Source organism: Neolamprologus multifasciatus, chromosome 3 (assembly GCF_963576455.1).
Source record: "Neolamprologus multifasciatus chromosome 3, fNeoMul1.2, whole genome shotgun sequence".
NCBI classification, from domain to species: domain Eukaryota; kingdom Metazoa; phylum Chordata; class Actinopteri; order Cichliformes; family Cichlidae; genus Neolamprologus; species Neolamprologus multifasciatus.
The window spans coordinates 15,160,182-15,173,331 of record NC_140441.1 but is presented as its reverse complement, the minus strand read 5'-3'; the positions used below and the strand labels follow the sequence as shown (position 1 = coordinate 15,173,331).

General features: G+C 36.9%; 2 protein-coding genes across 2 annotated transcripts; both read left to right on the top strand.

The window, feature by feature from the left end:
• Positions 1 to 120: 120 nt before the first annotated feature.
• Positions 121 to 1,405, top strand: LOC146521778 (H-2 class II histocompatibility antigen, A-Q alpha chain-like). The gene is made up of 4 exons (XM_085146131.1): positions 121 to 235; positions 368 to 610; positions 739 to 1,020; positions 1,109 to 1,405. Exons 1-4 carry the CDS (start codon positions 181 to 183, stop codon positions 1,237 to 1,239), a joined length of 711 nt encoding a protein of 236 aa, XP_085002257.1. The 5' UTR covers positions 121 to 180; the 3' UTR covers positions 1,240 to 1,405.
• Positions 1,406 to 2,678: 1,273 nt separating this feature from the next.
• On the top strand, positions 2,679 to 12,450 carry LOC146521777 (H-2 class II histocompatibility antigen, E-S beta chain-like). Its single transcript, XM_085154787.1, has 6 exons — positions 2,679 to 2,784; positions 2,881 to 3,147; positions 6,070 to 6,363; positions 6,454 to 6,567; positions 7,190 to 7,282; positions 11,829 to 12,450. Exons 1-5 carry the CDS (start codon positions 2,733 to 2,735, stop codon positions 7,237 to 7,239), a joined length of 777 nt encoding a protein of 258 aa, XP_085010913.1. The 5' UTR covers positions 2,679 to 2,732; the 3' UTR covers positions 7,240 to 7,282; positions 11,829 to 12,450.
• Positions 12,451 to 13,150: the final 700 nt, after the last annotated feature.

The window sequence follows — 13,150 nt, the reverse complement described above, 5'->3', positions numbered from 1 at the left end:
CTGTATTTATCTTAGTTTGAGTTGTTCAGCAAATTCTACTTGACTTCTCCCCTCCTCCTGTTCTGCCCAGCAACATTTATATGATTTGTTTAACAATGAGGAAATTGTCCTGTATCACCGTCAACTTTGATACTAAAGACGAGAGACACAAGGCAGAACACCACGTAGTACAGACTGAACATGTTCCTTAAAATTATATTTATTTTGTCTACAGCAGCCTGCGTCGAGGCTGAAGGTAGGTATCATTATTTCCCCATTACTGGTTCATTTATAACTTTCATCGTGTACGATTTATTTATGATTTATTTGTTTGTAATTTAGAGTATTTTAACACTGTGTTTTTAACTGTGTTGTCACTTGATCCTAGGAAGTCATACACTTTGTCACATCTATGGATGTTTTGACTCTAGTGATACTCAAATCTGTGCAGCATTTGATGGTGATGAAATATACTATGCAGACTTTAAAAAAGATCTTCTGATTTGGGAGAGCAAAATTCCCACAAGGTTTCGTTCACCCGACGCTTACAAATATGCAGTATTATATCGAAGCATGTGCAAAAATGACATCTACAGATGGAAGCCAGACAAGTCTGTAATAAAGAAAAAAGGTCAGTGAAACTCAAACTGTTATGTTTCCTGTTCAGTTTTCACTGTTTATGCTGCAAGTTTTTTTAGATCTTTTTTTTTTAAAACCAGAAAGTTGAATTTACGCAAATCATGTGTTCATTTAATTTAGAGCCACCAGAATTCATCATCTACCCCAGAGATGAAGTGATAACAGGGGAAGATAATACCCTCATCTGCTTCATCAACTGCTTTTTTCCTCCTTTGATCAACATTAAGTGGACCAAGAATGATGTAGAAGTAACAATGGAAGACCCTTTCATCAAAACGTTGTCCAATCCTGATGGGACCACTTATGTTTTGTCCTACCTCAACTTTGTGCCAGAGAAAGGAGACATCTACAGTTGCACTGTGGAACATGAAGCAATGGATGAGCCTCAGACCAAGTTTTGGGGTGAGAACAAAGAAGCTTCAGATATTTTAGCGCATATAACATGATTTAATGTTTAGAATTCATCATTTCTTTCTGCTGTTCTCTGCAGAGGTTGAAACAGATGAGATCAGCAAAGGTCCAGCTGTCTTCTGTGGATTTGGCCTGAGTCTTGGATTGCTTGGAGTTTTCATAGGAACCTGCTTTTTTTTTAAAGCAGTGCACTCTGGTCCCACTGCTTGAGATGTATACTACATATTGTATAGAGCTGCATAATCCTTCGTTTGTTTCCAGCAGGCATAACTTTCATCTGTGGTTACTGACAAACCTGAACTGTCTTGTATTTGCATCACCTGTGTAATGGCATTAACGGCTCATATTCTGTTAAAAATAAAACCATCGTTCTTTGGCTGATTTGTCAGTGTTTCTATAATAAAACTTTCGCTTTCATACTGTGCAATAAGGCTGAACGGGGATATCAGCACTTTTCCGACGGACATTTTCAGACGTGACGCGCTGCTGCACATTTTTGGTTCGTAGCATTAGTGCAGAGCTTGAAGTCTGCATTACTGGTATTCTAGCATTGAAATATGTCTTATTAATAATCCATCACTCTAAAATCATATTAGGTGCATTATGTCAAGTAGAATGAAACTTGAAAAAAAACTATGCTGTTTTTCTTTCAACTGAAATAAAGTAAAAACCAGACTAGAAAAAAAAAGAATGTATCCATAAACGTATTAAACACATTGTTGCTGAGACGTCTACCTGATTGTAAGTCATTACACTTCATAAGTATTATTACTTACTCCACTATTATTAACAAGGATGTGAAAACTAAGTTCAAAAAAACATGTAAATAAATCGATACAAGTGAATACATTTTGGAAAATTACTAGAAATGAAAAATAGTTTGTAAGAAGTTTGTAGTTAGTTGCAGAGATTATTTGGGTGCCTTATTTTTGCAACAGAATATGAGGTTTTGTGATACAGTTCACTTTACTGAAAAGAAAACTTCAGTAATGTTTTTCACAAGAGCTGTAAGAAAAGTGAAAGCATATCGTTTTCTGTAGGCTGAATTCTGTAATCTATTTTAACCTCTAAACATTCATTTGCTGCTAGAGTCAGGTTAATATCGGTCTCTTTATATGAATTTTTCATCTATTTAGCATCTATTTAGAAAATCTAACAGAACAACGATGAGGTGAAATTTTAGCCAAAGGTCCAGCAGAAGAATGAAAGCCAGAAAACATTAGGCTGTAACGTGAAGTAAAACTTGGTGAGGAAATTAACCAACTTGTCAAATCTTTATGATTTATGCAGATTTGATCTACAGTTTAAAACATTCTTCTTTATAGTCTCAACACAAAATGCTCCCACGTCTCTCTACTGTTTCTGATTGTCAAACAACAGTTTGATTGTCCACATAAGTCACTTTACCTAGTATTAGTGCACAAACAAGTGCTAGCTGAACAAAGGAGCAAAGTTGTAATCATTATCAGTTATTGTCATAAATGTAATGGATAGAGGGAGTTTCCACTAAATGTTTTGCTGTTATATCAGCCTATCTGCTTTCATTTCCTTGTTTTACCAAAACAAGGAAATGAAAGCAGCATTTATATGTTATGCTGCTTTCATTTCCTTGTTTTACCAAAACAAGGAAATGAAAGCAGCATAACATATAAATGCTGCAGATTAAGTCTTCTTCCTGAATCATCGTACAACACACGCGAAACATGTACACTCGTAAGTTTATCCTGTGTGTGGCTTTCTCTCTTTTAAGTCCAGGTGAGCTGCAAAAATCTTCTCTTTGAACAAATCAGTGAAATATTAAAGTCTAATTATTATTTTTAACATCAGAACATTTCTTTCTTTTTATTTCAGTTCTCACAGATGAAGACTTTTACCAAGTAAGAGCATGCTGTACATTCAAAGGGTCACACTTTGAAGAAACCGAGTACATATTAACTATTTTTTTTAATAAAAACTTGATGATGGAGTACAACAGCACAAGAGGCAACTGGACGGGATTCACAGCATTTTCAATTGAAGCAGCAAAATGGTGGAACAGTGAGCCCCTTGATGCACTAAGTAGAAAGATTGAAAGGAAACTGTTGTGTACGGACAGGTTAGATGCCATCCAATCCGTAGGTAAGAGATTTGATTCTTAATAATGTTTTAAATCAAATGTTAAATAGGGTTTTGATGCTGTGAACTTTTTACATCAAATATTTTTATGATCATTTTTGATGACATAAGATTATTATATTTGTTTTACTGTAAATAACAATAGTGCTTTATGAGTTTTGCTCAGTTGCATGACATTACAGTTGATTTCCAAGTAAATGGTAAATGGCCTGCATTTGTATAGTGCAGGGGTCTGCAACTTTTAACACCCAAAGAGCCACTTGGACCCAGTTTCCACGCAAAAGAAAACACTGGGAGCTGCAATTACTTTTTGAAATTTTAAATGAAGATAACACTGTATATATTGTTTTTTTTTACCTTTATGCTTTTTGTGAACAACTAAAATAAGTAAGTAAGTAAAGTTTATTTATTAAGCGCTTTTAACAGACAGGCAGTCACAAAGCGCTGTACACAAATATTAAAATAAACAATACAATCAATAGACATTATACACAATGTAAAAGATCAAATGTAAATAATCTAAAGAATATAAAATACGTAGATCAACAAAAGGCTTGTTTGAACAGAAAAGTTTTTAACTGCTTTTTAAAAGAATCCACAGAGCAACTGTGTTGCTTATGAAATCCATGAAGTGTTACAGAGAAAATTACATTTTATTCATGTAATTAACACATTTTGAAAAGAAATATAACAAAAGGAAAGACACCCAGCTGAACTAAAATGATCCATGTAGCAAACAAAAACTGTTGTGAGCCGCCACCCTTATATCGCCTTTGGGCTTTTGGAGCCTTGACCTGACTTTTAAAAAATAATTGGGAAAAAAGCTCTATGCTGCTAACAAAAAAAAAAGATATTTGCAAAATTCTGCCTAAATATGTATTTTACCTGGTTAATGTGTGTGGCGGGGCGTGGTCTGCAGCGCCGCTGCAGGGGAGGCGGACGCACCTGACTGGCACCCGCAATCACGCCTCACTGCCTTAAAGTCTGTGCTCTCTCTGCTGTTGTGTTGGTGTGTGTCGGGCTGTGAGCTGAAAAGCTACAGCCGGCTGTATGCGTCAGCAACCGTGTGTGAAGAGCGGTCAATAAAGAGATGCTGAAAAGCATGTTCATGCAAACATCGTCGGGTCTGCCGTGATATGTTTACAATGGGACTTCTGCTCCTGAACCTTTGCGCCTGCAAATCGGACTGTAAGCTGTCATCTGTGTAAGGCGTGTTTGTTTGTAACATAGTTCACGGTGGAGAACAGCTGCTGACATAATGTGGATCCAAAGATCCACAATTGGCCTACTTGGGGTCGAAAGTCTCGATAAATGCACGGCGTTTCGGCGAGCATACCGACTTCCGCGAGTGTGACGCTTATTTTGAGCGATGAAAAAAAATAACCACCGGGAGCCGCAAAATAAAGACTAAAGAGCCGCATGCGGCTCCGGAGCCGCGGGTTGCCGACCCCTGGTATAGTGCTTTACTCAGTCCCTAAGGACCCCAAAGCGCTTTACACTACATTCAGTCATTCACCCATTCACACACACATTCACACACTGGCAATGGCAAGCTACGTTGTAGCCACAGCTGCCCTGGGGCGCACTGACAGAGGCGAGGCTGCCAGACACTGGCGCCACCGGGCCCTCTGACCACCACCAGTAGGCAAACATGGGGTTAGTATCTTGCCCAAGGATATTTGGCATGCAGCTAGTGATGTTCGATTCGTGAACGAATCGTTCAATACTCGAGAATCACTTTACTGACTCGTGAATCATGATTCACAAGCCCAACTGACTCACTGACTCATCCCTGTTTCTGTTAGCAAAGTAATTCGCTTAGAAGAAATATATCTAGCTTATAATTAAAATTGTGGGGGGGGGCTTTTTAACAAAAGCATTTCTGCTCTGAACTGGAAGAAAAAACCCTGAGTAGAAGCTCACATCAAGAAAATAGCTCCTCGGTTCACAGTAGCATCGCTCTGCTAACAGGCTAACAGCACATTTGAGCTACTCACCCCCTCCCTTCCTGTGCTGAATCGTAAGCGTAAGCAAATCACTCAGGACTCGCTCACCCCCTCCCTCCTGTGCTGAATCGTAAGCGAATCACTCAGGACTCGCTCACTCCGTCCCTGAGCGAGAGCGAACGAAGAATCACTCACTCGCTCACCCCCTCCCTCCTGTGCTGAATCATAGAGCGAGCGAACAATCACTCGCTCACTCATCCCCTCCCTCCTGTGCTGAATCATAGAGCGAGCGAACTATTCACTCACTCACTCACTCCCTCCCTCCTGGCTCACAACTTCTTCTTCTTCTTGGTTGGCAACCAATGTTAAGGCGCATTACCGCCCCCTGGCTCACAGCTCAGTGGACATTTAGATGAGAAAATATTTAATATATTTAACACATTTAAGGAAAATACTAATAAAATAAAAATAAACAAAATAAATGTTTATTAAGCAATTTTGATAGGAAATTGCTTAATTTTAGAAATGTTTTTGCTCTTTTTTGCTCTATAAAATAGTTTTGTTTTTTTTTTAGAATCATTCATCTTAGCAGTAGGATTTACATGAAAAGAGAAACAAATTAAGTTTGAGTGAAAATGTAAATTTTTTGCACTCTCTGGTCAACTGACTCAGTGAATCAAATGACTCAAAAAACTCGATTCACTTTGGTGAGTGACTCATTAAAACTCGATTCAGTAAAAAGAATCAAATTTACCATCACTACATTCAGCCAGGAGGCAGCCTGGGATTGACCCACCGACCTTCTGATTAGTGGCCTACCTGCTCTGCCACCTGAGCTACAGCCACCCCAAGTATGCCATAAATGACAACATAGCTACGATACATTACATTACGTACATTTGAGGAATACATCTGTGAACAGAGAAGGTGCATTAATGTATTTTTCTTAATCAGAAGCATGAAACTTATTTTTTCACAGATAATTTGACAACTATACCCACCGTCAAACTAAAATCCTTGAAAAGGCCTAATGGTGAGCACGCATCTACGCTTGTGTGCAGTGCCTACAACTTTTATCCAAAACAAATCAGAATGATGTGGATGAGGAACGGCAAGGAGGTGACCACAGATGTCAGTTACTCTGACGTGATGCCTAATGGTGACTTGTGCTACCAGACTCATTCTTACCTGACGTACATCCCAACTTCAGCAGAAAAAATTGCCTGCATGGTCGAACACCTTGGTCTCTCCGAGCCGACGTTTGTGGTCTGGGGTAAGTTTGCTGCTGTGATGCCAATTAAAGTCAGAGAGATAAAACTGAAGCTGCATAATTACGAGTTTCACTTTTATCTCACTGTTTCAGACCCCTCCCTCCCAGTGGAACAACGAACTCAGATAGTTGCTGGACTGTGTGGACTCGTGATTGGATTTGTTATTGCAATATCTGGAATCATCTACTACATCACTGTGTGTCAAAGTAAGGAGTTTGTTAGAAGTGTACATAATATAACATATTCTGATCTAAGACTGAAAGCCTCGGTGTGCCCAGCACTCAGTAACTTTCTTGACTTTGTCTCTTTTCTGTTTTCAAGAGAATCCTAAAAAAAAAAAAAATATTCCTATTCTTACTACAGCACATATCATTATTAAGTAGATCTGTTGCCTCATCATCATCATCATCATCATCATTTTTTTCTATGCTGCTATTGCTGTGTTCATAAATTGGGCCTTTTCTGTGGTTGCAACAACATTAAGTTTTGCTTGCATACACTGTAAAAAAAATTCCTAATATAAAAGTATTTTACTGTGTATTTTACAGTTTTGTTCTGTTCTTCTAGAATATCATTAAATTTACATAAATAGACTGTGATTTCCCATGTAAATCCCATGTAAAATTAGGGCAACAAACTGTATTGTCATTACTGAAAATAACCGTATTTTTATGAGAAAGTTATTTTCTATTTTTTATGGTATTATTTTGGCGCCCCAGCTGCTGGAATATTACTGTTTTTTCAGGATTTATTTTTATTTTTTTTACAGTGTTGTAAATCTGACCAATAGAGTTGTTAAAATGATAAATATGTTCTTGTTTTTAACAGGACAAGTGTTCATTCCTGTGGAATCCCCTCCTGAAGCTGGAGCAACTTAACAGCCTGAGCAAACACTATTAATACGGGCACGCTCCATCCAAGGTGCCCCAAATATCACAGCTCTCTGAATAATGATGTCTGTTGTGGGTGGTTGGGGCTTTGCATCTTTTACCCTACAGGACAAGAGGATACATTTGTAATGTAGTTAATATTCTTATACAGTATAGTAATATATTTTATAGAAAAATGATTACACTGTATCTACTGGCATTAACCCTCATTAAGCAGTAAACCCTGTGAGTTAACCAGTGGTGAAAGTGGAAAAGTAGAAAAACCCTGGAACAATGTTTTGTTTTTTCTTTCTCTCAGCCTCTCTCTCGCACTTTTCTTCGCTTCACTCCGCACGCGAGCCGTGTGCTTTACGCTGGGAAGAGGGGGGAGGGGCGGTAGTTACACTCAGTAGCACAGGAACAGAGCCAGAGGGAGAGAAAGAGAGCCAGGGACAACAACGTCACGTTAGAAAGGTATAGTAATCATCCACAACTATTTTCAGTTGCAGATGATAAAGGATTCAGAAAGTTTATTCATGCAGGCCCATATGATAAAGAATATGCATCTTCTTTCTGTTTTCATATTTTAATTTATATTTAATTGTGTTGTGGTTTGCAGTGTTTTGTGTTGTTTCACTTTAAATTTGTAAAAGGAAAAAGCTGAAAATTTAAATAGTTAAAAGTTGAAATGTGAATAGTTGATTTTTGTATTATAGGATTTATTTATTACATTTTATGTGGATTTGAATAAATAAAAGTATATTCACGGTGGCCCCTAGAGACAAAGCACATACAAACTTCAAATCACGTAAAAACTCCAAAACACGTACAAACTCAAAACACGTACAAAAGACAACAGAAGTGCTCCAGGATGTTAGGTACAGTGTTGAGCTTTTGTTACCTAGTGGCTACACAAGCCAGCAAGTACCAACGACCGGATTTGGTGTGTGGTAGTAACAGGGAAATGAACATTGTTTTTAAATTATTTGAATATATATGAGTGCCTGTGTATAAATACACAAACAATACACATATGCTTTCATGCTTTCAATTGTGTAATTTAAGTGATCTAGTAGCTCTGCTTTGGAAGTTCAGTTTATGCTAGAAATGTGTTTTGGAGTTTGTATGTGTTTTGCCTCTAGGGACCACCGCATATATTTATATATAAACATATATATAAATATATAATATATGTTTATATATAAATATATATTTATATATAAACATAAACATATATAAATAAAACCACTTTTTTTAACGTTAGTAATTCCTTTTGTGCATAATTTTATATTATTGTTAATAATAAATTAATTATTACAACAAAACAACCTGAAGAGCTGGTTCGGAGCCGAAAGAGCCGGATCTTTTTAGTGAGCCGAACCAAAAGAGCCGGATCTCTAAAAAGAGCCGGAAATCCCATCACTACGGATCACTCTATAGACAGACAGAGAGATACTTTATTGATCCCACAACGGAAATTAATGTGTTACAGCAGGAGGATCAAAAGAATAAAGAATTAAAATTTTATATAAATACAACAATGATTGAAACAAAAAATCCCCAAAGAAAATAAAAATTAGGTTAAGTTAAAGGAAACGTAAAAGCACGACTGTGAGCAATTTCAGAACAAACAAGAAGCACTCAGAGTGCAAACCTCTGCCATGGCCTTCAATCTGTATCAGTATTTACTTTTAAGGGAATAGTGTCACCTAAGTGGTGAACAGTAAGAGGATAAACAAGTTTTAGTAAAAACAAAGGTAGCATTGTGTAAAACAGGAACTGATCTGTTTAAAAGATGTTTATCAGCACTAAGAAATAAACCAGGGTGAAAACCCACAGGCGCTCATTTAAGCACACCTGTTCTTTGATGGAATGTTATGGCTTTCTGCCAATCACTCTGTGGCCAAGTACCTGTGAGGATTAGAGAAATATTTTGCTGCTATTGTTAATGATCATCATCATTACCATTGCATTAATCATACAGTTTACAGTATTGATATTGTATTCAGATGTTTAAACATATTGGTACCCAATTAGCCTTTATTACAGGTGCAGTTATAACCACGTTAAACTGTTGAGTTAAATCAATGATCTTAAGTGCTTTTGAATGCTTGTTATAATCTTAAATGTGTAACTCTGAGTACACTCTGTGCCAAAGTAGACAGGAAGTGCAGGCTTTTGCAGAGCGTGCTTGTGAAAGTTACTTTGAGGAGCTGTGGGGAGGATGCTATTTGAATAACCAGGTTATTCATTGTTATCTTTTAGTCATTTATATATTTTGATTAAGCTTTTACTAGAGGTTCTTCATTTAAAACATTTATTCAACATATTACAGATATAGTTTCAGTTAGGTTATTATGCATAGGAGAATTGGCCTCTCTTCTCATAAGACAAAGTTCGTGTGAGGTCGAGACACACACACACACACACACACAAACACATACAGTAGATAGACTCATTTATAGGTGAGAGGTTAGTCATGTTTGCTTGCAACTGCAAAATTGTCTCTGCAAAGAGAGGAACAGTTTCTTGCAGGGTGTGGGTCTGGTGTTCCAGACGAGAAGTGAAAGTCAGAAGGTTGACAGGAAGCATCTGCCATGGAGACGGAGACAATGTTCTTTTAAACTCTGTTAAAAGTCATTGTGGTTTTGAAACCTATGTATGAACTGTATCTGAGTGACGTTGAAGGGACGTCATTAAATTTAAGCCCTGATGGTATATAAAGCATCTGCTTATGCTCTGTAAGTGGGGGATCGGCGCTGTCTGCGTACAGCGGCGGTCTTCCCACGCGTGCATTAAAATCATCGTTTGACTTCACCTGGCCGGATCAGTGTTGTTATTATGGAAGTTGATTACCTCCTCTACCCCTCCTCAATATTTGAACCCAACATACCTTATAAAGGCACTTAATTTCAGCCTTACACCATTTGGCAAATAGTGATGGGATTTCCAGCTCTTTTTGGAGAAAACTTTTTTCTGTCATTTAATGGTCGGGCATTGTACAGCTACAAGCATTTCACCCCCATGTCATACTGTGTATGGTTGTGTGTGTGTGACAAATAAAATTTGAATTTGAATTTGCATTTGAATTTGCTTCATCTGATGACTCTGTTGTCTTACTGAGCTTCAAAACGTACATGTGCAATGACACAGAATGATGATCTGTTCCTGAGTCACTGACAAGAAAATCCTCTCAAATGATTTGTTGGTTGATTTCATGGTCCTACACTTTCCTAATAATTAAAACAAGAAAAGGTTTTATCTCCCAGCAGGGAATTGAACCCTGGGGTCTCACATGTAACTCTAGTAATGTGTGCCCCATCATGAACAGCTGCAGTACTAAATTTAACCACAACAGTGGACACTTTGAGAGGCTGTTTCATTTATATACACCTTCGTGTGTCAGGTTAAACATCAGACAGCGCTCCTTTGTGGTCAGAGAGGGTATTACATCCATAATAAAAAGAGCAACCACAGATAATTTGAAGATTAAGATCTGTGTTTCTGTGTTTGTTCAAAATCACTACCCTTTCAGCTTGTTTGTGGCCAAAAGTGTCCACCAACAGATTAAGACTGTAATTTCTATTATTTTTATTTTTTGTTGGGTTTTTTTTGCCATTTTTTCTGCATAAAGCTTTTAACTAACGTCAGTTCTTTTCATAAATAATAATAATAATAAATTTTATATATTTGCAGTTGTAACCCAGCAGAGAAAACCGCTTTTGTTGTTATTCTTTCTTGGTTTCTTTTATTTGTATAAATGTATTTTCATTCTTTTATTTTGAAAAGCAACATTTATTTTGGAAGTGTGATCTTCCAGCAACTTTATTTTTGTTGCCAAATCACAAGGGGTAAATGCTTTTTTTCATTGGTTGAAAGTGATTTAGCCCCGTCTTCCAAAACACCAGACCATCATTTCACATGAGCTAGGTCTTTTCGCATGTGGAAGTAGATGATCCAGGCCACGGATAGCTCGTGCGGAATTTTCAAACACATGGGCTCAACTCACCAAAATGTTAGAAAATTCCGCAATTAGATGAAAAAAATTACATTAATATGAAAAAAAAATTATTAAGATCACTAATAAAAAAAAGTCCTCTCTCAGTGTACTTTCAACCAAAAGGCAAATAACCAAACCACATGTACATCTAATAAAAGATATAAATATTGAAACACTGATCCAACATTATCCTTTACTGACGGATCATTTGTTCTTACACTCTATGCTTTTGTTGTTAAAATGTTACGTCTCAACCAAGTACTGAATGCTTTTTATATTTTTAGCAGTGTGTCACACATACAGTAAATATTGTCAAAAAAGTAAGAAATCTTTGGGGTGCTTTGATTCATTTTGCTGAAGCACCCCCAAAAAATGGGCTAAAATCGCCCCTGATGAAATGTAATTATTAATACAATATGCATCATGGAAAAAGAAAAGCTGAAATTGATTCACTTTAGTACTTTCTCTGTGTGCTCTGTGATTATAAAGGCCTTAAATGTTGTGATATATACTGTAAATGATTTTCACAGACGTCTTAAAGAAGTTAAATCACTGCTGATAGTCTGGTTGTTTGATTTTCACATTTTTGTGTCTGTAGGGCTGTTTAATGACAATTTGGACTCCTCTGGGAGATGAGGACACACCCACATCTGTTCCATACTGCAGCCATGGATGGTGTTACAGCTCTGAGTCAACCACACACTGGAAAACCAGCACCTGGACTTCATGCAGGAGAGACGGCCTCAGTGATTTAGGTTCATAAGCGAGTTCAAACATTTCTGTCCTCTTATCACTTAGATTCCTTAATCTTAAAAGTGAATGCATTTAAAGCAGGAACTGCACACCTAGCCATCAGAAGTTTGGCAGCATGAGTACTGTAAAGTTTTGTACGGTCCTTGTTAAAAAATCCACAAGCACCACACCACATTTGTCATATAGTTCCATTTTGTACAGTACATTGTTGAAATGATAAACTATATATTCTATTTATCCACTTGTCAGTAATTTTTGAATAAATGGATGTCAATGATAAATCAGTGGTGATTCACCTGCAAATGTTTTTAACAAACTTTGTTTTTAGAGAGAAAATGAGAGAGCAACGACCACTCATTAAGACCAGCCAGAAATCTGTTCCTGTCTGGCAGCTGTGGAAACTTCCAATAAGAAGGTTTAATTCTAATTTAATTCTAATTCTTAGAACAATGCTGGGTCATGTGTGATGTGTCATCATATGGGGATATTACATTTTGACTTAATTCTGTTCAATTAAGTGTTTTGATCGTTGATCCAGTATGGCAGCTTGCTGTTGTGCTGCAAGTTAAAAACCATTGTCCTCATGAGCACAGCATCTAACAACTCTCCTTAAAAAAGTCGATTGACTTTAACTAGACACAGTGGTTTCCAGTGGGAGATATATTCATCACTCATCCGTGACACTAGAGAAGTCACCTGGATGAGTGATAAAACTATTTTCCATGGAAAAAACTGTTTTGCCAATAATCGGATAAAAGATTGTTGAACCAGGTGGTATTCTCTGGAGTTTAAGACCAAAACTGAACTCAAACAGTGAATTGACATTAGACTGGTGTTCATAAAATGATTAGAAATACTGCTGAAGCTGAATGATTCATTCAAAAAAATAAATAAATATATATATATATATATACATACATATATATATATACTAGTGGTGCAACGATACTCGTGTCGATATTGAACCATTCGATACAGTGCTTTCGGTTCGGTACGCATATGTATCGAACAATATAAAATGTAACTGCTGGTTCTGTTAATGACTCAATCATAGAATGATTACGATATCAAACTAAAAAAAAATGCCTGAATCCTAAATTGTGGATATCCTATTGTGGTGATCTAAAATGTAACACTAAATGTGATTAAAACACGAATAATCTGGAC